The sequence below is a fragment of the Vipera ursinii genome (assembly GCF_947247035.1).
Source record: "Vipera ursinii genome assembly, chromosome: 1".
Lineage (NCBI taxonomy): Eukaryota > Metazoa > Chordata > Lepidosauria > Squamata > Viperidae > Vipera > Vipera ursinii.
The window spans coordinates 357286313-357311669 of NC_139512.1; the positions used below are offsets into that span (position 1 = coordinate 357286313).

Consider the following 25357-nt stretch of genomic DNA (forward strand, 5'->3'; position numbering starts at 1 on the left):
CATTTAAATACAAACCACTGTTTACTGCACTTACTCCTGGGTTACCCCAGCGCAACAGGACTGTGCACGCTCTGACAGTTTGGGACTGAGATGGGAGAGAGCCAAAGCAAGGATGGGCCTCGGTCTAACTTTGGCCGGGTTGTTGCTACCTTGGGATGAAATGCAGGCTTTGCAAGCCACACAAAAGAGCACTCTCACACCGGCTAAAAAAAAGCCACGTCGGCCACTGACCTCGTCGTCGGAGTCCTCCATAAACACAGCATGCTTGACCAGTCCTTTCTGCTGAGCCTTCTTAGGAAATATAAGTCCATATCTGTCCAGAGAAAAATCAAAATATAATGACTATGGTTTAACTGATTTTATGGACTTACATCCTGGCTATTGTCCAGGACTGAAAGGTACGAGTAGTCCTCGACTTACGACCTCAATTGAACCCAACATTTCTGCTGCTAAGCGAGATGCCTGTTAAGTGGATTTTGCCCCATTTTATGACCTTTGCCACTGTAGTTAAGTGAATCACTGCAGCTGCTAAATTAGTCACGTGGTTGTTAAGTGAGCCTGGCTTCCCCACTGCTTATCGGACGGTCACAAAGGGGATCGTGTCACCGTCGTAAATAGGAGTCCGTCACCAAGCATCTGAATTTTGATCATGTGACCCTGAGGACGCAGGCTGCAGGGGTGAAAAAAATGGTCATAAATCACTTTTCTTTCAGGCCTGCTGAAACTTTGAACGGTCACTAAATCGACTGTTGTAAGTCAAGGACTGCCTACATATGTAGAGTGTCGTTCACCTATTTTTCTCCTTGCAACTAAGAGGTTTTACTTTATTTGATCGATTGTTTGATTTTAAAACACTGAGTAACTTGCGATGGGTATACAAATGGATGTGATAAATACATGCATGGATGGAGACTAACCAAGGAGAGAAGCAACCTAGAACTAAGGAGAAACTTCCTAACAGTTAGAACAATTAACCAGTGGAACTACTTGCCACAAGAAGTTGTGGGTTACTCCAACACTGGAAGTTCTTAAGAAGAGACTGGGACAATCATTTGTCTGAAATGGCATACTTTTCTGCTTGAACAGGGGGTTGGACTAGATGACCTCCAAGGTCCCTTCCAACTGTTATTCTATTCTATTCTAAATTCTGTTCTTTCATAATTCTATTCCATTCCATTCTGTATTCTGTTCTGTTGTATTCTGTATATTCTATTCTATTCTCGTCTAGTCTAGTCTACTCTAATTCTATTCTTTTATATTCTATTCTATTCTATTCTTCTTACCATTACTCTACTCTCTACTTCTATTTTATTCTATTCTGTTCTATTTCATTCTAATTCTAATCTATTCTATTCTTACATCTTACCTCACTAGGATTTCTTAATTCACAACGTAGAAGCACCTTTGTTGGCTGAATATTCTGGCAGTTGTTTGTCAAACTCGGCAACATCAAGAAGTGTGGATTTCAACTCCCGCAGTTCCCCAGCCAGGCATTTTCCTAGCTGCCTTTTACAGGTAGTCCTCACCTTATAACAGTTCATTTAGCGACTGGCTCCAAGTTACAGCGGCACTGAAAAAAAAAGCGATTTATGGCCCATTTTTACCCTTAGCAACATCCCCATAGTCACGGGATCAAAACTCAGATGGTTCGTATCTGTGACGGTTGCAACTCAGCTGTGATTGCAAGTCAAGGAGTACCTGTGTTATTAGTGCTTTAACCAGCAAACGGCAGTCGGGATGTCAATTTGAACTATAGTATTATGTTGCAGGATCCAGAGGTCTTCCGAACCATGCCGGAGCCCATCCTTGGGAAACTTCTCTTTGGAATATGATTCTGGCTCTTTGCATCGTCAGCCAGATGTTTAGATGGGATCTGGCATTTTTATCTATCTGTCGAGTGCTTATCGTCAGTATTATTAGCCGTGGTGGCGCAGTGGTTAGAATGCAGTCACTAATTCTGCTGGCTGCTGACTGTCAGCAGTTCGATCTTGACCGGCTCAAGGTTGACTCAGCCTTCCGTCCTTCCGAGGTCGGTAAAATGAGGACCCGGATTGTTTGGGGGCAAATAGGCTGACTCTGTAAAACGCTTAGAAAGGCTGTAAAGCACTGTGAACTGGTATGTAAGTCTAAGTGCTGTTTCGAAGGAAGGAAGGAAGGAAGGAAGGAAGGAAGGAAGGAAGGAAGGAAGGAAGGAAGGAAGGAAGGAAGGATGGATGGAAGAAAGGAAAGAAAGAAAGAAAGAAAGAAAGAAAGAAAGAAAGAAAGAAAGAAAGAAAGAAAGAAAGAAAGAAAGAAAGGAAACGAAACCGTGGTGGAGCAGTGCTTAGAATGCAATATTGCAGGCTAAACTCTGCCCACTGCCAGGGGTTTGATCCTGACCGGCTGACTCAGCCTTCTGCCCATCCCAGGTCAGTAAAATGAGGACCCAGATTGTTGGGGGGCAAACAGGCTGACTCTGTAAACTGCTTAGAGGGGGCTGTAAAGCACCGTGAAGTGGTATATAAGTCTAAGTGCTGTTGCTAAGGTAGGTAGGCAGGAAGGAAGGAAGGAAGGAAGGAAGGAAGGAAGGAAGGAAGGAAATAAGGAAGGAAGGAAGGAAGGAAGGAAAGGAAGGAAGGAAGGAAGGAAGGAAAGAAGGAAAGTAGGAAAGAAGGAAAGTAGGAAAGAAGGAAGAAAGTAAGTAAGGAAGGAAGGAAGGAAGGAAGGAAGGAAGGCCTAGTGGCACAGTGCCATATTGCAGGCTGACTCTGCCCACAGCCAGGAAGTTCGATCCTGACCAGCTCAAGGTTGACTCAGCCTTCCGTCCTTCCGAGGTCGGCACAATGAGGACCCGGATTGTTTGGGGGGCAAACAGGCTGACTCTGTAAACCGCTCAGAGGGGGCTGTAAAGAGCGGTATGTAAGTCTGGGTGCTCTTGGCATTGCTATTCTTACTTATTACTGAATAAGACAGTTGGGGCGCATCACAATTATTTCTTTTCAGGAAAACAACTTGGGAAGTGTCCACCGAGGTGAATATTACTAATTTTTTAAAACACAAAAAAGGAGCAAAGGGGGAATCCGCCAGGGCAATGGGGATTAGTTATTTTTTTTATAATTGTTGATTATTTTATATTATTATTGTTGACATTATATTATTATTATTGAACAAAACAGTTGAGGAAGTTTCAATCCAGGCAAATCTTTCTCTCTCCTGTTTGTGTGTGTGTGTGTAAAGAATATAAAGAATTCATTTTGAACTTCTTGAAAACCTCAACCCAGCCAAAACTTATTTTTTAAAAATAAGCATAACCATAATAATAATGTTAATAATAACAGGAAATAATAATGTTAATAATAATAGGAAAAGAGCAGCGGGTGGGATCAGGATCCGGGGAAAACTTTAGTGTTGCTGTGGCGAAAACAGGAATTATTAACAGGATATTTTTATGGACTATGTTTTTTCAATATGTTTCTTTTTCTTTTTTTTAATCCGATTTTAAAACCGCCCGGCCAAGATGCGGAGGACACGGGGGGGCCAAGCCCAAGTTCAGAAACCGGTCTCTCGGACTCCTGTAGAATTTAATTATAAGGTTAATTATGCAATTATAATTCATTACAATATTAAGTTTAATTAATTTTTATTGTAATCGGGCTTTAACATTTAATTTTCTCTTAACTTTTGTATACTGTATTTTTATTGTATGTATTGCCCTGTACACCGCCCGGAGTCCTTCGGGAGAAGGGTGGTAGAGAAATTAAATTATTATTATTATTATTATTATTATTATTATTATTATTATTATTATTATTATTATTATTATTATTATTATTATTATTATTATTATTATTCTGTGCAATTGAACCTTTAAGACAGGGGTCTTCAAACTTGGCCCTTTTATGACTTGTGGACTTCAACTCCCAGAATTCCTCAGCCAGCTTGGCTGGCTGAGGAATTCTGGGAGTTGAAGTCCACAAGTCATAAAAGGGCCAAGTTTGAAGACCCCTGCTTTAAGAGTTCTTTTTGCAAATATTTCCAATTTTTCATCTCCCCACAGAACCAAAGCAAACCTCCAAATTGAGGAGGGGGGGAGGGAATCCCCACCCAACTGTGGGAACCGACCCCTCCCCACCGAAAAGCCCCGTTGGGGGGGGGATGTCCCAGGATTGAGGGGGAGGCCTAGCTCGCCCCCCCACCTCGAGACCCCCGGAATGCTGGCCTGGGGGGGGGCTTCTCGGGACCTCTCCCCCCCACCTCGGGCCTCGCGCCTGAGTAGGCCCGACGAGGCTTCCCCGCCGCCTCGGCAGCTCCCTCCCTCCGCGGCCGCCGTCTGCCCATGCTCAGAGACCCCCGTCCGTCGCCGACGCCCAGGCCGGGCTTACTGTTTTCCGGGCGCCGCCATCTTGGGAGGCCGAGATTGCGCCCCGCCCCGCGTCTCCAGGCCACGCCCCCCTCCAAGTCCCCGCCCTCGCCCCGCCTTCCTTCTTGCTCTGCACCCGCTCGGAGGGGGAATCGCTCGCTCGCTGGCTCCACCCCTTCCCGGGGGGGGGAGGGGGAAAGAGGAGGCAGGCGCTCTGCGCATGCCCAGCAAGCGCGCCCTGTCCGAAGATGGAGGTAAAATAGAGAAAAGAAAGTTTTTTACACACACACACACACACACACACACACACACACAAACAAAGAAAAAGGGGTCCTGTTCTGAGATTTTAATTTGAATTTAACTAATTTTAATTTTTTAAAATTTTAATTAATTTAAAATTGTTTTTTTTTTAATTTTGGAAAGCAAGGTCTGCCAAACGAGGAAACTGGTGTGTTTTTTTTAAATTTAATTTCGAAATGTCCCTTTGGAAAGGTTTGAGACGAAATGATATTTTTATATATCTGTATCTATCCATCCATACATCCCTCCTTTGATCTATCTATCATCTATCTACCTACCTACCTACCTATCATTTATCTTTTATCTATTTCATCTCTCTCTCTATAGTAATAAGATGGAGGGTTTGTGTCACTGTAATTTGGGGGTGGTGGAGGCACGAAGTGAGACTCAGCCAATCTCAATGTATACATGGTTGTACTTTGACAATAAAGGTTCATTCAATTCATTCAATAGATGATACATATATTATCTGTCTATCTGCCTGTCAATCTAATCTAATCTATCTATCTATCTGTCTGTCTGTCTGTCTATCTATCTATCTATCTATCTATCTATCTATCTATCATCTATCTCTATTATCCATCCATATCTCCATCCGTCTGTCTGTCTATCTTCAAAAAGGAATTGTCCCTTTCCAAACACCTTTTTAAAAAGAATTTTTTTAGTTCTAAAACCGAAATTTCCCTTTTAACACCTTTATTAGATTTTTTTTTACCCGACTATTTCTTTCTAAGTAATTTCAAGGCAGCAAACATACCAAATCCTTCCTCCTATTTTCTCATTTTTATTAACATTCCTATAAATATTCCTCCTAACATACTATGAACATAACAACATGACCTACATATTCCTATTAAGGTGAATGGTAAAGAGGAAATTCAGCTCTTTTTTAAAAAAAAATATTTTAAAATCAAAATGTCTCTTTAAAAAAATACGGCAGAAAACTTTGCTTGAAACTTTCCCCCCCACGGTATGATGGAAGTTTTCCTTCAAAAAAACGGGGCTCTCCAAACTTGGCAGGTTTAAGACTTGTGGACTTCAACTCCCAGAATTCCTCGGTCAGTATTGCCAGCTGGCTGAGGAATTATGGGAATTGGGAATCCACAAGTCTTTCTTAACAAAGCAAAGTCATAACACGGGACAAAGCCCACTCAACAAATGTCTTGCTTAGCAACGGTTGGGCTCAATGGGCGTCCTAAGTGGAGGACTGCCTGCATTTTCACTAAAATGTTTCTTGGTGGACAATACTCTCCGCCCCAAGCACAACTCCACGGTTGATGCAACTAGTGGTAGCCACACATTGGACACTCCATGCAGTAAATGAAAAGAATCCTCTTTTTCTGCTGCTGGTGCCTTGGGGGTCCTTCGGACGATGGGTCACCTGGTGTGTAGGCCTCATGTTGTGTGTTGTGAAGGTTGCACCTGCAGCTCTGGCTTCTTTGCGCTTGATGCTTTGGGAGGCAGGAGGTGTGGGAGCTCCTCCCTTGATGGTCTCTGGGCACCGCTTGTCCTCAGGTGTGCTGGCTGTGAAGGTGGGAACGCACCTGCTTCTCTTCTTCCCGGAGACGGTGGTGTGTTGGCTGGTCAATGTCATTGCAATGCCTGGGTGAATCAGCTGAGGCTGATGGGTGGACTTCAACTCCCAGCATTCCCCACCCATCTTAAAGCAGGCTGGCTGGGGGATTCTGGGAGTGGAAGTCCAGCCATCTTAAAGCACACTGGCTGGAGAATTCTGGGAGTGGAAGTCCAGCCATCTTAAAGCATGCTGGCTGGGGAATTCTGGGAACTGAAGTCCAGCCATCTTAAAGCAGGCTGGCTGGGGTCCAGCCATCTTAAAGCATGCTGGCTGGGGAATTCTGGGAGCTGAAATCCGCCCCTCTTAAAGCAGGCTAGCTGGGGGATTCTGGGAGTGGAAGTCCTCCCCTCTTAAAGCAGGCTGGCTGGGGGATTCTGGGAGTGGAAGTCCTCCCCTCTTAAAGCAGGCTGGCTGGGGGATTCTGGGAGTAGAAGCCCACCCCTCTTAAAGCATGGCTGGCTGGGGGATTCTGGGAGTGGAAGTCCACCCCTTTTAAAGCATCCTGGCTGGGGAATTCTGGGAGTGGAAGTCCTCCCCTCTTAAAGCAGGCTGGCTGGGGGATTCTGGGAGTGGAAGTCCACCCCTCTTAAAGCAGGCTGGCTGGGGGATTCTGGGAGCTGAAGTCCGCCCCTCTTAAAGCAGGCTGGCTGGGGGATTCTGGGAGTGGAAGTCTTAAAGCATGACTGGCTGGGGAATTCTGGGAGATGAAGTCTACCCACCTTCAAGTGGCGAAGGTTGAGAACCACTTGCTGTGAGCCCTTCTCCCAACTGCTCCTGCTTAGTCAGAGAACACCTCCACGCTCCTCCAGGGAGGCAAGCTGCCCTCCAGAATTGCAGCAGTTGAGTGGTGCAACCCCCTACTCAGTCTATTCCACCCCCCTCGCCCCACCCACCCCATCCGCTCACTTTGGTCCTAAGTTCCCATGTCTCAGAATTTACCAGCAGGAGACCTTATGCCATTTCAGACCAGCCTCTTCTTAAAAACCTCCAGTGATGAAGCAGCCACAACCTCTGGAGGCAAGGAGTTCCACTGGCTAATTGTTCTCACTGTCAGGATGTTTTTCCCCCCCTTAGTTCTGGATTGATTCTCTCCTTGATTAGTTTCCATTCATTGCTCTTCTTTCCCTTCCTTCCTTCCTTTCCTTCCTTCCTTCCTTCCTTCCTTCCTTCCTTCCTTCCTTATAATTTTCCTTTCTTCTATCCCTCCCTCCCTCTTTCCTTCCCTCCTTTCCTTCCCTCCCCTTCATTCCTTCCCTCCCTCCCTCCTTCCTTTCTTTCCTTCCCCTCCCTCCTTCCCTCCCTTCTTTCCTTCCCCTCCCTTCCTTCCCTTCCTTCTCCTCCCTCCCTCCCTCCCTCCCTCCCTGCCCCTACAATCATTGGTCTGGAAGGGACCTTAGAGGTCTTCTAGTCCAACCCGCTCCTCAGGCAGGCGACCCCATGCCATTCCAGACAGGTGGCTGTCCGTGTCCCTTCTTAAAAGTCTCCACGACTTCTGGTGGCAAGCTTTCTCTCCTGAAGTGTTTTAACTTATTTATCGAGGTGTAGGCCTCTTGGTTGCTAGAAGATTCCTCAGCCAGGGATGCCCGGAGCTGAAGCTTCATTTGGCATCTTATCCAGCATCCTGACCGTGATTGAGGCACGGGTGGTCACCGCACAGACAACTGAGGTCGGACCGTCGTGGCTTCTTCTGAATGCTTAGGGGTGCAGGCATCACAGTTGCGGTCCCGTCTGAAGTTCTCTGCCTCTAATCTTGCCCAAAACGTTGACTTTGGGAGTATACAGCTACTCCTCCACTTACAACAGTTCATTGTTCTTAATATTTGTATTTACTGTTTTTACCTTGGGCATTATGTTTAATTCCTTTTAACTTTTGTATTTTTGTATTTTTATACATTTGCCCTGTTCACCGCCCTGAGTCCTTCGGGAGAAGGGCGGTATATAAATAAAATAATTATTATTATTATTATTATTATTATTATTATTATTATTATTATTATTATTATTATTATTATTATTATTATTATTTAGTGACCGTTCAAAGTCACAATGGCTCTGAAACAAAGTGACTTTCGACCATTTTTCGCCCTTGGGACCGTGGGTGCATCCCCTTCTCCGTCGTGATCGGAATTTGGATGCTTGACAACCGACTCACACTTATGACGGTCGCAGCATCCCAAGGTCAGGTGACCTCCCCCCCTTCTGAGAAGCCAAGTCAAGGGGAAAGCCGGATTCACTTAACAACCATGTTACTCATTTAACAACCGCAGATTCGCTTAACCACCGTGGTGAAGGACATTGGTAAAACGGGGCCCAAGCTAACTTAACCAATTTCTCACTTAGCAGCTTAGATCTGGGGCTCAATTGTGCTCGTAAGTCGAGGACCACCTGTACATTATCACCTTGTTCCATTTCATTAAAAGCCGCCGTTTGTTTAGAGCTGCTTGACAGCGGCTCCCCGCCGGCCGAGAAAGTCTTCTCTGCATCAGAAAGAGATTGCAAAATTTATTTCCAGAATTATCGTTTCTGTCCCGTCCGTCTTCCCGATATTAAAACACACACACACCCCCGGCTCTCGACGCAGCCGATAATCAAAAGGATCGCCAGTGGTAATAACACACACAACGTATTTATCACGGGAACCTTCTAATCAGCTTGTAATCTCCAATTACAAAACGGCTTTGCCAGATAAGGCATTGTGCTTTGTCAGAAGGGGGCGAGAAGGATTTTAATTTCCCCCAATTTTTATTAAAAACCAGGCCGGCAAAGATAGCGGGGGCAGGGCTGTCATCTCCGTCCACCGGCCGGTGGGAAAAGTCCTCGTTTGGTTGGGGAGGGTTAGGGTCCTTCCTTCCTTCTCCCGTCAAATCGGAATAATTTCTCAAAAGCTGCTCAGGGGTGCAAATCTTTCGACGTTGACCTTTGTGGCTCACGAGACCCCAGCTGGTTTTTCACCTCCCTGCCTTGTACCGCAAATTCTCTCTCTCTCCTCTCTCTATCTCACTCTCTCCTTCTCTCTCCTCTCTGCTTCTCTCTCTCCCCTCTCTCATTCTCTCTCTCCTTCTCTCTCTCCTCTCCTCTCTCTCCTCTCTGCTTTCTCTCTGCTTCTCTCTCTTTCACTCTCTCCTCTCTGCTTCTCTCTTTCACTCTCTCCTCTCTCTGCTTCTCTCTCTCCTCTCTGCTTCTCTCTTTCACTCTCTCCTCTCTGCTTCTTTCTCTCTCACACTCTCTCTCCTCTCTGCTTCTCTCTTTCACTCTCTCCTCTCTCCTTCTCTCCCCCCCTCTCACTCTCTCTCTCTCTCCTCTCTCTTTCTCACTCTCTCCCCCCTCTCTCCTCTCTCCTTCTCTCTTTCACTCTCTCCTCTCTGCTTCTCTCTCTCCTCTCTGCTTCTCTCTTTCACTCTCTCCTCTCTGCTTCTTTCTCTCTCACACTCTCTCTCCTCTCTGCTTCTCTCTTTCACTCTCTCCTCTCTCCTTCTCTCCCCCCCTCTCACTCTCTCTCTCTCTCCTCTCTCTTTCTCACTCTCTCCCCCCTCTCTCCTCTCTCCTTCTCTCTCCTCTGCTTCTCTTTCACTTTCTCCTCTCTCTCCTCTCTCTCTCTCTCCTCTGCTTCTCTCTCTCCCTCTCTCCTCTCTCTCTCTCCTTCTCTCTCCTTCTCTCTCCTCTTTGCTTCTCTCTCTTTCCCCTCTCTGCTTCTCTCTCTCTCTCTTTCCCTATCCAAACATTTCTGAATTAAAGTCGAGAACTATAATTCCCACCTGGGAAATCAGGCGCCGCATGCTAAACAAAGGCAATGAACTTGGGGACGGGGGGGGGGGAGCTGCAACTTGGATTGAGCGGTTAGAGAAAAGAGGTGGACCAGAGAGACGAAACTTGCGACGACCGGAAGGACTGAGAAAAGGTGGGGGTGAAGAGGCCCGAAGCTGAGCTGGCCATGCTGTTTTGGTGCTGGAGTTTCTTGGACATTTCGATCAGGGACAAGCAGGCGCACGTCCAGTTGTAAAGGTACTCCAATGGAGCCGAGCCGAACCTCCAGACCGCTTTCCTACGTACGCCTAGTTGGTTTCGGAAACACAGAGAGACATCCCAGATTAGTGGGGGTTTTCAAGAAGACACTGGAGAGTCACTTATCTGAAATGCTATAGCAGGGGGCTGGACTAGAAGACCTCCAAGGTCCCTTCCAGCACTATTCTATTCTGTTCTAATATTAATTCTATTCTGTTCTGTTCTATTCTATTCTCCTATTCTATTCTATTCTATTCTATTCTATTCTATTCTATTCTATTCTATTCTATTCTATTCTCATATTTTCTATTCTATTCTGTTCTGTTCTGTTCTATTCTATTCTTATTACTATTCTATTCTATTCTATTCTTATTTCTATTCTATTCTTATTTCTATTCTATTCTTATTTCTATTCTATTCTATTCTTATTTCTATTCTATTCTATTCTTATTTCTATTCTATTCTAGTCTTATTTCTATTCTATTCTAGTCTTATTTCTATTCTATTCTATTCTCATATTTTCTATTCTATTCTATTCTATTCTATTCTGTTCTGTTCTGTTCTATTCTATTCTATTCTTATTTCTATTCTATTCTATTCTTATTTCTATTCTATTCTATTCTATTCTTATTTCTATTCTATTCTATTCTATTCTTATTTCTATTCTATTCTATTCTTATTTCTATTCTATTCTATTCTTTTTTTTATTGAAAAGTTTTAAAATACAATTTTCCTTTAAAAATCCCCCCTTCCCCCTCCTTCCTCCCCCCCTACCTCCCCCCCTCCCCCCTTATTTCTATTCTATTCTATTCTGTTCTGTTCTGTTCTATTCTATTCTATTCTTATTTCTATTCTATTCTATTCTTATTTCTATTCTATTCTATTCTATTCTTATTTCTATTCTATTCTATTCTTATTTCTATTCTATTCTATTCTATTCTATTCTATTCTTATTTCTATTCTATTCTATTCTTATTTCTATTCTATTCTATTCTATTCTATTCTTATTTCTATTCTATTCTATTCTTATTTCTATTCTATTCTATTCTATTCTATTCTATTCTTATTTCTATTCTTAATTCTATTCTATTCTATTCTATTCTATTCTCTATTCTATTCTATTCTATTCTATTCTTATTTCTATTCTATTCTATTCTATTCTATTCTTATTTCTATTCTATTCTATTCTATTCTATTCTATTCTATTCTATTCTATTCTAATCTTATTTCTATTCTATTCTATTCTTATTTCTATTCTATTCTATTCTTATTTCTATTCTATTCTATTCTATTCTTATTTCTATTCTTAATTCTATTCTATTCTATTCTATTCTCTATTCTATTCTATTCTATTCTATTCTTATTTCTATTCTATTCTATTCTATTCTTATTTCTATTCTATTCTATTCTTATTTCTATTCTATTCTATTCTATTCTATTCTATTCTATTCTTATTTCTATTCTTAATTCTATTCTATTCTATTCTATTCTATTCTCTATTCTATTCTATTCTATTCTCTATTCTATTCTATTCTATTCTATTCTATTCTATTCTTATTTCTATTCTATTCTATTCTTATTTCTATTCTATTCTATTCTATTCTTATTTCTATTCTATTCTATTCTTATTTCTATTCTATTCTATTCTATTCTATTCTATTCTATTCTATTCTTATTTCTATTCTTAATTCTATTCTATTCTATTCTATTCTCTATTCTATTCTATTCTATTCTATTCTTATTTCTATTCTATTCTATTCTTATTTCTATTCTATTCTTATTTCTATTCTATTCTATTCTTATTTTTATTCTATTCTATTCTATTCTCTATTCTATTCTATTCTATTCTATTCTATTCTATTCTATTCTATTCTATTCTATTCTATTCTATTCTTATTTCTATTCTATTCTATTCTATTCATTCCACTCCACTCCACTCCATATATTCTGTTCTGTTCTGTTCTGTTCTGTCCAGTCCTATTCTCTCTCACATTCCAATTTACAGCATGCTTCTCTTTTTCTTTTCACCTTTCCCCTACCCTTTTTCCTCCTCCCCTTCTCCTCTCTTATTTTCCCCGTATTTTCTTTCGTATTTCTCTATTTTGATAGGCTAGTAAAATTCCGCAAGCAAAGTTATGGCGCCCCTGGAAAAAGCAACTTACGACTTGGGTCCTCGTGCTTAGGGCCGTTGCAGCATCCCCGCGGCCCCGTGATCAAAAGCTGGGCGCCTGGCAACCGGCGTGTACCGACGACCGTTGCCGTCCAGCGATCACGTGATCAACATTTGCGACTGGCAAGCAAGATTCCCTTAACCACCGCACAATTCCCTGCGTGCCTCATTTTACAACCGGCGTGTTTAGCAGTGGCAATTCTGATCCCGACTGTGATCATAATTTGAGGACTACCTGTATATTGGCCCTTTTCTGTTCCACCCTACGACCGGCCCTGTTTGTGTGTCAGGGACAACCCCTTTTTCCTTTTAACAGTCAATAGGCTGGAAAAAAATCCAACCCAAATTTATTTACAGTTCCAAATAACAAAGTCTTTCAAACCAAAAAGCAGCAGAATATTTTCTTCAACCAAAAATACATGATTCAAAACATCCAACAAGAGTCAAACAAGAGTCAAACAGATTAGCAAGAACAGACCACGATTCTCTTTGAATGTCTCCGAACGGTTGCCTTCAGCAACCAGCCCCGCCCACACCTTCCCCTTTTATTATCTGTCCCAAGGCGTGGCTTCTCACTGCCTTCTCCTCCTCTCACTGAGTTGCCTCATTGATTTGCTCTGCTCTGCTCTGCTGGATTGCCTTCTGCTTCTAGCGCAGACATGTCAAACACAAGGCCCGGGGGCCAGATGCGGCCCGCGAAGTGGTTTCATGTGGCCCGCGAAGCCATCCTGGAAACAGTGAGAGAATGGCCCCCACTGCCTTGGCCCTGGCCCAGAGACCCTCCTTCTGCCAGAGACCCTCAGATCTGTCCCACTCCTGCCCAGGCCCCCATAGGCACCCTTGATGCGAACGATGTAGAGCTGGCCATGCCCACCCAATAGGCCATATGCACTCTAGCCACACCCACCCAGTAGGCCACACCCACCCTGGCCATACCCCCCAGCCCCCTGAGGGCAACCGCAATGCTGATGCGGCCCTCAATGAAATTGAGTTTGACACCCCTGTTCTAGCATCTCTGAACAGATTCAGCTGTGACTCCTCTGAGTCCGACACCTCATACTCACACAGCTGAGCCTCATGAGGAACATGACTGGAGGGGCCAGGCTGAGAGTCCTGTAGTGCAGACATATCAAACACAAGGCCCGGGGGCCGGATGCGGCCTGTGAAGTGGTTTCATGCGGCCCGTGAAGCCATCCTGGAAACAGTGAGGGAACGGCCCCCACTGCCTTGGCCCTGGCCCAGAGACCCTCCTCCTGCCAGAGACCCTCAGATCTGTCCCACTCCTGCCCAGGCCCCCATAGGCACCCTTGATGCCAACGATGTAGACCTGGCCATGCTCACCCAGTAGGCCATACACACTTTAGCCACGCTCACCCAGTGGGCCACGCCCACCCAGGCCACACCCACCCGGCTCCCTGAGGGCACCCGCAATGCTGATGCGGCCCTCAATGAAATTGAGTTTGACACCCCTGCTGTAGTGCATCAGAGCCTCCCTCCGACACTGAAGGCTCTCCAAACCCCTCCTCCTCCTCCTCAGATTCCTCAGACTCAGCTGCTGGGAGCACAGGCTGACACTGAATCACAACAGGCCCATTCCTCCATTTCAAAGGCTGACAGAGACATGGTGGATGGTTGCTAAGAACTAACAGGTACCTGGAAGGTTCCTCAAGGACACCTGAATCCCACCCCATCGGTTCCTCATTAACATATATATATATATAAATTGTTAAATAAATAAATTGAAAGTCGGCGGGCAGGCGACATTGTGAGCTTTGCCGCCTTTGGAGCATGCCCTGGGTGTAAATGTGTACACTGAATTTATTTGTTCTTTATTTATTTATCCATTAAGAACGTTTTCTATGGCCACCGAAGTGATTCATGGTGACTGTAGGCAGCTTATAAAAATAACACCCCCAATGCAAAAGCCAATGCCCCCCAACAACAATCAAACAAACCATTTGATGGGCTCCGTGCTCCCCTGGGGTCCCCAGGCCTGCTGGCAAAACCCCGTCCTCAGGGCCCTTTGGAAGAGGGTCCAAGTGGGGGCCAATTCTATCTCTGCAGGGTTGGTGTTCCACAAGGAGGGAGCCACCATGGAGAGGGCCCTTCTTCTGGGTCCCACCAGATGGGCCTCCTCAAGGGAGGGGACCCATAACATCTTCTTTCCAATCTTATCTCTGCAGGGATGATGTCCCACAGGGAAAGAGCCACCACGGAGAAGGCCCCCTTCTGGGTCCCACCAGGTGGACCTAATTAAAGAGGAGAGACCCGTAACATCTTATTTCCAATCTTATCTCTGCATGGATGATGTCCCACAGGGAAGGAGCCACCACAGAGAAGGCCCTTCTTCTGGGTCGCACCAGGTGGACCTCCTTAAAGAGGAGAGACCCGTAACATCTTATTTCCAATCTTATCTCTGCAGGGATGATGTCCCACAGGGAAGGAGCCACCACAGAGAAGGCCCTTCTTCTGGGTCCCACCAGGTGGACCTCCTTAAAGAGGAAAGACCAGTAACATCCCCCGCCTCCCTCCTCTGGTGGGTCAGGTGGATATAACTGGGAAAAGACGGTCCTTCAAATAACGAGGGAGCCACCACGGAGAAGGCCCTTCTTCTTGGCCCCATCACATGGGCCTCCTTAAGGGAGGGGACCCATAACATGTTATTTCCAATCTTATCTCCACAGGGATGATGTCCTACAGGGAAGGAACCACCATGGAGAAGGACCTTCTTCCTAGTCCCACCAAGTGGACCTCCTTAAAGAGGGGCGACCTGTAACATCCCCTGCCTCCCTCCTCTGGTGGGTCAGGTGGATATAACTGGGAAAAGACGGTCCTTCAAATAACGAGGGAGCCACCACGGAGAAGGCCCTACTTCTTGGTCCCAGCAGGTGGACCTCCTTAAGGGAGGAGACCTGTAACACCATCTGACTCCCGCATCGGGTGGTTTACTGTTACCTTTCAGGCAGCTGTACAGCACCTCCGGCCGGACCTCCACGTAGGAAGCCGTGGGGTCAAAGTAGCAAATGTTTTCAATGAATTCTCCATCGAGTTTCTGCAGAAAGCCGAAGGAGAAGAAAAGGTCATCAGGATCAGAGGTGAAAGGGCTGCAGGGCAGGTTCCGCCCTCTGCAACTGGAGGGAGGGGGGCTACAGAAATGGGAGGTGAGCACAGAGAGGGCAGGTGAGGGCAGTTCTGCTTTCGGAGGGGGGTGCGCGCCTTGGTGTCCCTTAGAGATTCGGCTCTGTTTATTTGTCTGAGATGGTAAAGGGCTTCCTGCCTGAGCAGGGGGCTGGACTAGAAGACCTCCAAGGTCCCATCCAACTCTGTTATCCTATCCTATCCTATCCTATCCTATCCTATCCTATCCTATCCTATCCTATCCTATCCTATTTTCTATTCTATTCTATTCTATTCTATTCTATTCTATTCTATTCTATTCTATTCTATTCTATTCTATTCTATTCTATTCTATTCTATTCTATTCTATTCTATTCTGTTCTATTCTATTCATTTCTAATTCTATTCTATCCTATTCTGTAATTCTATTCTATTCTATCCTATTCTGTTATTCTATTCTATTCTATTCTGTTCTGTTCTGTTCTGTTCTGTTCTATTCTATTCTGTTCTGTTCTGTTCTATTCTATTCTATTCATTTCTAATTCTATTCTATCCTATTCTGTAATTCTATTCTATTCTATCCTATTCTGTTATTCTATTCTATTCTATTCTATTCTATTCTATTCTATTCTATTCTATTCTATTCTATTCTGTTCCTGTTCTGTTCTGTTCTGTTCTATTCTATTCTATTCTATTCTGTTCTATTCTATTCTATTCTATTCATTTCTAATTCTATTCTATCCTATTCTATAATTCTATTCTATTCTATTCTATTCATTTCTAATTCTATTCTATCCTATTCTGTAATTCTATTCTATTCTGTTCTGTTCTGTTCTGTTCTGTTCTGTTCTGTTCTATTCTATTCTATTCTATTCTATTCTATTCTATTCTATTCTATTCTATTCTATTCTATTCTATTCTTTATTCATTCTATTCTATTCTATTATTCTATTCTATTCTATTCCGTAATTCTGTGTTCTATTCTGTTCTATGTTCTATTCTATTTTCTATTCTATTCTATTTAATTCCATTCCATTCTGTAATTCTATTCTATTCTATTCTATTCTATTCTATTCTATTCTATTCTTATTTTAATTCTATTCTATTTTCTATTCTATTCTATTCTATTTTCTTATTCTATTCTATTCTATTCTATTCTATTCTATTATTTTTATTCTATTCTATTGATAGTTTAATTCTATTCTATTCTATTCTAAGTTTAATTCTATTCTGTTCATATTTTAATTCTATTCATTTTCTATTCTATTATTTTAATTCTATTCTATTCTATTCATTTTCTATTCTATTCTGTTCTGTTCATATTTTAATTCTATTCTATTGTTATTTTAATTCTATTCGTTTTCTCTTCTTATTCTCTTCTCTTCTCTTCATTAAATTTATGTGCCCCCCAGCATCAAGTTCCCTTCGTCCAGTGCGCTCCCACAGGGAGGGTCTTCTCAGGGTGCCGCCGGTAAAAGATTGCCGGCGGATAACACCCAGGGGAAGGGCCTTCTCAGTGGGTGCGCCTGCCCTCTGGAACCAGCTGCCCGTGGAGCTCAGGACTGCCCCCGCCGGGACCTGAATACCTGGCTCTTTGAGCTCTCTGACCCAGGCTGAGAATTTTAACTGGGGTTTTATTTTCAGGGATAATTTAATCTTTTAATTCTCTTTTAACTTTGTATTTTATATTGATGTGATTTTAAAATGCCCTGTAAACCGCCCTGAGTCCTTCGGGAAAGGGCGGTATATAAATCTAATAAAATCTAAATCTAAATCTAAATCTCGCTGTCGAGCTGACAACATCATTAAAAAAAGCAAAAGTAGAAAACACTAAAAGATGAAAATCTTAAAATATTGACGAGACAAAACTAGACATGTTAGGAATAAGAATACAGCTAGTTCTCGACTTAACATTCATTTAATGACCGTTCGAAGTTACAAACGGCACTGGAAAAAGTGACGACGGCCGTTTTTCACACTTACGAACTTTACAGCATGTGATGAAAATCCGGACGCTTGGCAACTGGCTCGTATTTATGACAGTCACAGTGTCCTGGAGGGGTCACGTGATCCCCTTTTTGCAACCTTCTGCCCAGCAAAGTCAATGGGGGAAGCCAGATCTGCTTAACATCCATGTTTCTAACTTCAGAATTTCAGTGATTCACTTAACAACTGTGGCAAGAAAGGTCTTACAATGGGCCAAAAACTCCCTTCCCCAAGGTCTTGCTTAGCAACACAAATTTTGGAGCCAACTTTGGCCGTAAGTTGAGGACTACCTGCACTGCAAGAATTGCTGCAGACTGCTTGCCTCCTCCTGGGAACGGCCTAATAAGGCTCCACGGATCTCGGGGAAGTTCAAACTTATGTCTTTTGTGGATGTGTAGAGACTCCAAGCTAACAGCTCGCTTGACTCATCCATCCATCCAGCCAGCCAGCCAGCCAGCCAGCCAGCCTGGCTGTGTGTGTGTGTGTGTGTGTGTGTGTGTGTGTGTGTGTGTGTGTCTCACCTCTATGCAGGTGCTCCACTTCTCCACCTCCTTTGTGCCGGCCCACTGCGGGTACAAAATAAGCACCACACATTTTAAGATGATATGGACAAGGGCAGGAGGTTTCTCCAACGATCGGATATCGCCAAAGGAGGTCCAGGGATCAAGGTTCCACATGCAGTTCTGTAGATCCTGCAGCATGAAGCGGTAGAAGAGGACCCCTCCTCGCCGCCAGTCGCCAACATATTCAGCCTCTGCAAGAGTAAAGCGGGATTTTAAGGAAGGCTTTTCGGGGGCTTCAAATGAAGACCTTAGCAACTTTAAAGGGTGTGGACTTCCACTCCCAGAATTCCCCAGCTAGTCTGCTTTAAAGGGTGTGGACTTCCACTCCCAGAATCTCCCAGCCTGCATGCTTTAAGAGGGGTGGACTTCCACTCCCAGAATCCCCCAGCCATCATGCTTTAAGGGGGGTGGATTTCCACTCCCAGAATTCCCCAGCCAGCCTGCTTTAAGAGGGATGGGCTTCCACTCCCAGAATCCCCCAGCCAGCCTGCTTTAAGAGGGGTGGACTTCCACTCCCAGAATCCCCCATGCTGCATGCTTTAAGAGGGGAGGACTTCAACTCCCAGAATTCCCCCAGTTAGCCTTCAAAACAGATTTGCTAGCCCTCCTCCAATATCAGACTGGATGTGCCACGGAATGTCAAAATGTTCTTTGTCGTTCCAGATTGGAGAACTGTCTTAGACTAATGAATTCAGGTTGCAAGAAAGTCAATTCTGGTTCAAAGTTTGAAAAAAAAGAAAAAAGCAACTTCCTGGTAACAAGGAAATATTAAAAGGGCAGAATATTATATTTCCTCAAAGGATCTTAAAGAGGCAGAAAAGCACGGCCAGTTTTTCTTAATAGCCCCAAGTCTCTCTCTCCCAAGCAGAAACCAGCGCTGTAGAAATGCAGAAGTGATAATCCATTCAGGAAGGTTGGAGGCCCCCAGCTAGAAGCTTAGGAAGACAAAGACACCTAAAATCTACATACCCCACCCAAACTCTAAAACAGGACATAGTAGGGTTAACCCACAGATGCCAAAGGGACACCCTCAGACTCAGGTCAAAGTACACGACACAGGAAATACAAAGCCTCAAACAGGAACAGGAAACAACTCCAAACAAAAGCCCCAGACAGTATAAAAACCCATTCCCTACACGTGCTCTCTCTTTTTCTTCCAGAGCCATCTTTCTGTCTGGCTCTCCTCTTCAATAAACTGCAACCTTCTTCCTAAAGCAGTCGCCATGTTGTTTATTCCTGGCTTGGACTGAACCCTGATGGTGACTTTTCCTTCAACGCATGGAAGCCGCAATCCAGAAGAAGGGTGGGATTTTCCTCACTGCATGGTTTCAGAGGAGATTAGAGAGCGATATGTCCGAGATATTTTAATTTGGACTCGTTCCATTTTATCCCTGCACTGAACAATGCTGGATTCAATGTCCCGATTCTAAGATTTCACGTTTAATCCAAGAAATTGTGAACTCTGTATTTCCACTGGTACAGAGTTGTACTTCCAACTCTGTTGGGAAATTACAGGCAGTCCTTGACTTATGACCGCAAATGAGCCCAAAATTTCTGCTGCTAAACAAAACAGTTAAGTGGATATTGCCTCATTGTACCACCTTTCCGGCCACGGTTGTTAAGTGAAGCACTGCAGCTGTTAAGTTAGTAACACAGTTATTACGTGAAACAGGCTGCCCCCTCGACTTTGTTTGCCAGGAAGTTGCAAAAGGGGATCCCGGTGTCGTGGTACCCGACAGATGAAACCCATCGAAACAACTTTGAGGCAAAGTTCTTCCTTAAAGAACATTTATTCGGGAAACAAAGTATTGGCACTACATACTTGAACCCAAAAGCTAAATTCCCTTCTCCCACATGCAAAGTAACAAAGTGCAATTCCCACCCCCCAATAAACGGTCATAAAACACATTCCCCAAATAGTGTCAAGCCTGGGCTTTCTCCTCCGCTCCTCCGCCCACCGAAATGTTATTGTCAATGCCGCTAACATGGGATGTTTTTGCACTGACAACAGATGGAAATGTAGCCATCTTTTCCCTTTTGCTTTTAGAGTTGGATGATGCTGGGAAGGGGGGGCATGTGGATGAGAGTCCAGCTAGACATAACAACACTAAACATAGCGTGAGAATCAAGGTTACTGAGCCCAGAGCTGATTAAAGAATTGGCGGGCTGGAGAGGAAGCCCGCCCTTCGAGCTAATTGGGGAATGTGATTTATAACAGTTAATTGCAGGAGGGAATTGTGCTTTGATAGTAGGTGCCCAGGAGAAGGGAATTCAGGTTTTGGCTTTGATTATGTTAGCGCCGATGCTATGCTACTCCAATAAAGATTCTTTAAGGTAAACAATGCCTCGAAGTTCTTTGAAGTTTCATCTGTCAGAACCAGATATCCTGGACGGTATCTCTTTACTCTCCTACCATTGGGTAGGAGATATAGGAGTATAGCCAGCCGATAAACAGTTTTTATCCGTGGGCTGTTAGGCTTTTGAATGAGAAATAACTTTTGTGAATTTTATGCAGAATTGACTTGGGAGGCCGGTGTGTGGTGTAGTTGGTTCACATGGTGTAGTAAGATGGAGGGTTTGTTGTCACTGTGTGCTGGGGGGGTGGGAGCACAAAGGGAGGCTCAGCTAATCTCAGTGTAGACATAGTTGTACTTTGACAATAAAGGTTCATTTCATTTCAGGACAGTTATCAGCTCGGCCTTGAGTTCCCACAGCAGCGTTTTTATTATGGCTAACTGAGCTTAGATCCCAACACACAAACACACCTGCTGCGCCTCAATTCTAAAAGTAAAGAAAAGCATGTTAAAGGAGAAGACAGAATGGCTGCATTTTCATCAGCTGTCAGAGCAGGAACAGCCAAGGTTAGCAGCGTTGACACCCGGGGCATTGCGACCATCATAAATACGAGTCAGCTGCCAAGCGTCTGAATTTTGATGACGTGACTGTGGGGATGCCGCAACCATTTTAAGTGTGAAAAACAGTCATTTGTCACTTATTTCAGTGCCACTGTAATTTTGAACTATTGTAAGTCAAGGACTACCTGTGTCAGAATACCCCAGCTGGAAGGGACCTTGGAGGTCTTCTAGTCCAACCCCCTGCTGAAGCAGGAGATGCTAGACCAGGGGTAGGCAACCTCGGCTCTTTTATGACTCATGGACTTCAACTCCCAGAATTCCTGAGTCATCTGACTCAGGAATTCTGGGAGTTGAAGTCCATGAGTCATAAAAGAGCCGAGGTTGCCTACCCCTGCACTAGACCATTTCTGGCTATCCGGTCTCTTTTTAAAAACCTGCCGTGACGGAGCACCCACCACTTCGGAAAGCGATGTTTCGGATCTCCAGGACCACCAATATTGGTGGGGTTATTCTCCACCCAACGGGCCCCTTACCCAAGACGTAATATGGTTCCAGGTCTCCGGCATCCTCTTTCAGGATCTCGTGAGTGGCGGCTTGCACCATCTTCAGCATTGTCTGCAAGTCCTTGTGGGCGCAAGGCGACAGCTGCTGCCTGGGTCCGAGATTGAGGTCCAGCATCATGATAGCTTCGCCGCTTGTGTTCCTCAGTGGCACCGCAACATGCTGCTCCCCGTTGATGCGTTGAGTCACCACCAGAGCACTGTCTATGCACTTGAAGAGGTAATCTCTGAAACACAGGGCGATTTAAGACAATGACGGGGGGTGTTGGTGATGACATCTAGCTTGAGAATCCAAATCAAACTCCAGGTTCATTCCGTCTCCGAAAACCGTCCTGTCTATTGAATACGCTGCATGGGTATGTCAAAGCAAAACTCACACTCTGAGGCTTCGACCCCAATTGATAGACTTAAACAATAATTTTCCCAGCCAATCCCCCCCCCCCCACAACGTCTTACGGAGTCCATATAAACAAGTTCACTTGTCACGGGAACCGTCTGCTTCAAACCCACACCTGTTCTGGTGTCCTTGAAAAGGTTTCAGGCTCTCTTCTGGTCTTCAGCTGAATCGCAGAAGTTTCATTTCTCCATGTAGCCCACTCGAAATGAACACCTCCTCCCTCCCCACCCTTAATCTAAAGGCAAGTTGAAATGCAGAGGCACGCAGCTGCCAAAGTTTCTTCTTGAGAACACCAAGGACCTCTCAATTGTAGTCATATGTTGAGGACTACCTGTAATGCAGAGGCCCCCAACCTTTGGGGCACCAGGGACCGGTTCCGTGGAGGGAGGTTTTTCCACGGACCGGAGGGTGCCGTGGTTTTGCGTGCTGCCTGCATCCCACCGATGGGGCTTTGCTTGTTTGTGCGGACCAGTTGCTGGCATGCCGCGGCCCGGTATCGATCCACAGACCGGAGGGTTGGGGACCCCTGCCGTAATGTACTTTGCATTAAGCTACTGCAGGGGTAGGCAACCTCGGCTCGTTGATGACTCGTGGACTTCAACTCCCAGAATTCCTGAGCCAGCTATGCTGGCTCAGGAATTCTGGGAGTTGAAGTCCACGAGTCATCAACGAGCCGAGGTTGCCTACCCCTGAGCTAGTGCTTATTGGTAAAGTTTAGCAACCCTGACCCCTACTGGCCAAAATAGGTACAGCATGTTCTCTTCACAAGGAAGTGACAACTTTTCACAACCAACTCATTCTTCTCCTCGTCCCCTTGTCCTCCTCCTTCTCTCTGCAAGCCCCCCTCCCTTCTAGCACTCCATCCACCCCTGCAGGCTTTACTTGAAAGTATCTTCCGTCCTGGAGAGTGTAGGGGCTGGTGGGGCATTGACTTTCACCTCCCCTTTCAAATCTGAGTCCAAGACTTTGCGCAAGGTGTAGTCATGCACCTAGGGGGAAGGAGAAGAAAGAACGTCTTGGTAGGAATCCAGAGTTTGAAATTGATGTAGAAGGCCAAAGAAGTTGCAACTGGCAAGGAAAATGAAGGGAATGGTTGCCAGACAGGCAAAAAAACCCTCTAAATGGTCCCTTTCCAAATTCTATTCTATTCTATTCTATTCTATTCTATTCTATTCTATTCTATTCTATTCTATTCTATTCTATTCTATTCTATTATTCTATTCTATTCTATTCTATTCTATTCTATTCTATTCTATTCTATTCTATTCTATTCATTATTCTATTCTATTCTATTCATTATTCTATTCTATTCTATTCTATTCTGTATTTCTATTCTATTCTATTCTGTATTTCTATTCTATTCTATTCATTATTCTATTCTATTCTATTCTATTCTATTCTATTATTCTATTCTATTCTATTCTATTCTATTCTATTCTATTCTATTCTATTCTATTCTATTCTATTCCGTTCTTTTATTATTCTATTCTATTCTATTCTATTCTATTCTATTCTATTCTATTCTATTCTATTCTATTCTATTCTATTCTATTCCGTTCTCTTCTCTTCTCTTCTCTTCTCTTCTCTTCTCTTCTCTTCTAATATTGTATTCCATTCCATTCCATCTTCTCTTCTCTTCTCTTCTCTTCTCTTCTCTTCTCTTCTCTTCTCCTATTCTATTCTATTCTATTCTATTCTATTCTATTCCATTCCATTCCATTCCATTCCATTCCATTCCATTCCATTCCATTCCATTCCATTCCATTCCATTCTATTCTATTCTATTCTATTCTATTCTATTCTATTCTATTCTATTCTATTCTATTCTATTCTATTCTATTCTATTCTATTCTATTCTATTCTATTCTATTCTTTCTCTATTCTATTCTATTCTATTCTATTCTATTCTATTCTATTCTATTCTATTCTATTCTTTCTCTATTCTATTCTATTCTATTCTATTCTATTCTATTCTATTCTCTATTCTATTCTATTCTATTCTCTATTCTATTCTATTCTATTCTATTCTATTCTATTCTATTCTATTCTATTCTATTCTTTCTCTATTCTATTCTATTCTATTCTATTCTATTCTATTCTATTCTATTCTATTCTATTCTATTCTATTCTATTCTATTCTTTCTCTATTCTATTCTATTCTATTCTATTCTATTCTATTCTATTCTATTCTATTCTATTTTCTGGATTTCAAGCAATAAAGTCCGTAAAATGGGGCAAAACGTACTTCGCAACTGTCTTACTTAGCAACAGAAACCTTGACTGGTTCGACTGCAGTCTTATATCATCCTCAAGAGCCACGAGGGAGTTTTCCATACAAAGCAATAACTCCATCTGCTGGCAATCCTCAGCAGAAGCGGAGAAATTAGCTTCAACCCACGGTCACTTTGAACACAGGTATAATAATGATAATAATAATAAAATTGGAAGGGACCTTGGAGGTCATCTAGTCCAACCCCCTGCTCAGGCAGGAAACCCTATCCCATTTCGGACAAATAGCTGTCCAGTCTCTTCTTAAAAACCTCCAGTGTTGGGCCATTCACCGCTTCTGGAGGCAGGTTGTTAATAATAATAATAAAGCTGGGAGGGACCTTGGAGGTCATCTAGTCCAACCCCCTGCTCAGGCAGGAAACCCTATACCATTTCAGACAACTTATCACATTCCGCAAACAAACTGACGGTTCGGTTTGCTTGAGGGAGACTCGCTCTACGAAGAGAAGAAACTTTAGGACAGGTGGTAAGAGAATTACCCGGCTCTCTCCGGGCTCCATGAAGTAGGCGGTGATGCTTTGCAGGCCCGGCGCCCGGCCGGAGAGCCACTCCAGCCCGGTGAGGATAATCTGCAGCAGACTTTGCTGGGTGCGGATGTGATGGTAGGCTTTGCTGAAGGAGTGTGCGATCCCCTGAGGAACAACAAGCTTGTTGATGGTGCACAACTGCCCACCAGAAAGCAGACAGGCTGGGGGATTCTGGGAGTGGAAGCCCACCCCTCTTGAAGCAGGCTGGCTGGGGGATTCTGGGAGTGGAAGCCCACCCCTCTTAAAGCATGCTGATTGGGTGATTCTGGGAAAGGAAGCCCACGCCTCTTAAAGCAGGCTGGCTGGGGGATTCTGGGAGTGGAAGCCCACCCCTCTTAAAGCAGGCCGGCTGGGGGATTCTGGGAGTGAAAGCCCATCCCTCTTAAAGCAGGCCGGCTGGGGGATTCTGGGAGTGAAAGCCCATCCCTCTTAAAGCAGGCCGGCTGGGGGATTCTGGGAGTGGAAGCCCACCCCTCTTAAAGCAGTCCGGCTGGGGTATTCTGGGAGTGAAAGCCCATCCCTCTTAAAGCAGGCCGGCTGGGGGATTATGGGAGTGGAAGCCCACCCATATTAAAGCATGCTGGCTGGGGGATTCTGGGAGTGGAAGCCCAGCCCTCTTAGAGCATGCTGGCTGGGGAATTCTGGGAGTGGAAGTCTCTCCATCTTATAGCACACT

The 25357-nt window shown here is 44.1% G+C and overlaps 3 protein-coding genes and 1 long non-coding RNA gene across 5 annotated transcripts in view; 2 read left to right on the forward strand and 2 right to left on the reverse strand.

Annotated features, from left to right (window-relative positions):
• The window catches only part of NSRP1 (nuclear speckle splicing regulatory protein 1), a 31294-nt gene extending 26887 nt beyond the window's left edge, over positions 1-4407 (reverse strand). The window contains exons 1-2 of one of the 2 annotated variants that reach the window (XM_083379781.1): positions 4362-4407; positions 232-313 (exon numbers count right to left, since the gene is read on the reverse strand). In XM_083379781.1, the coding sequence (XP_083235907.1) occupies positions 232-313; positions 4362-4381 (102 nt within the window). In that variant the 5' untranslated portion in view covers positions 4382-4407. Of the gene's footprint in view, positions 1-231; positions 314-1366; positions 1386-4361 lie in introns of those variants that run through there. The other variant, XM_083379782.1, reaches the window with a different exon arrangement.
• SSH2 (slingshot protein phosphatase 2) overlaps positions 1-25357 on the forward strand; it is a 471054-nt gene that overhangs the window by 236498 nt on the left and 209199 nt on the right. The gene's annotated exons all lie outside the window — the stretch shown is intronic.
• The window catches only part of LOC310632899, a 339863-nt gene that overhangs the window by 6023 nt on the left and 308483 nt on the right, over positions 1-25357 (forward strand). The window lies entirely within an intron of this gene.
• The window catches only part of EFCAB5 (EF-hand calcium binding domain 5), a gene marked incomplete at its 3' end in the record, with an annotated part of 55955 nt that continues 40650 nt past the window's right edge, over positions 10053-25357 (reverse strand). The window contains exons 16-21 of the mRNA XM_083350239.1: positions 24634-24786; positions 22748-22854; positions 21442-21695; positions 18012-18244; positions 15343-15439; positions 10053-10267 (exon numbers count right to left, since the gene is read on the reverse strand). Coding sequence (XP_083206365.1) covers positions 10053-10267; positions 15343-15439; positions 18012-18244; positions 21442-21695; positions 22748-22854; positions 24634-24786 — 1059 coding nt within the window. The remainder of the gene's footprint in view (positions 10268-15342; positions 15440-18011; positions 18245-21441; positions 21696-22747; positions 22855-24633; positions 24787-25357) is intronic.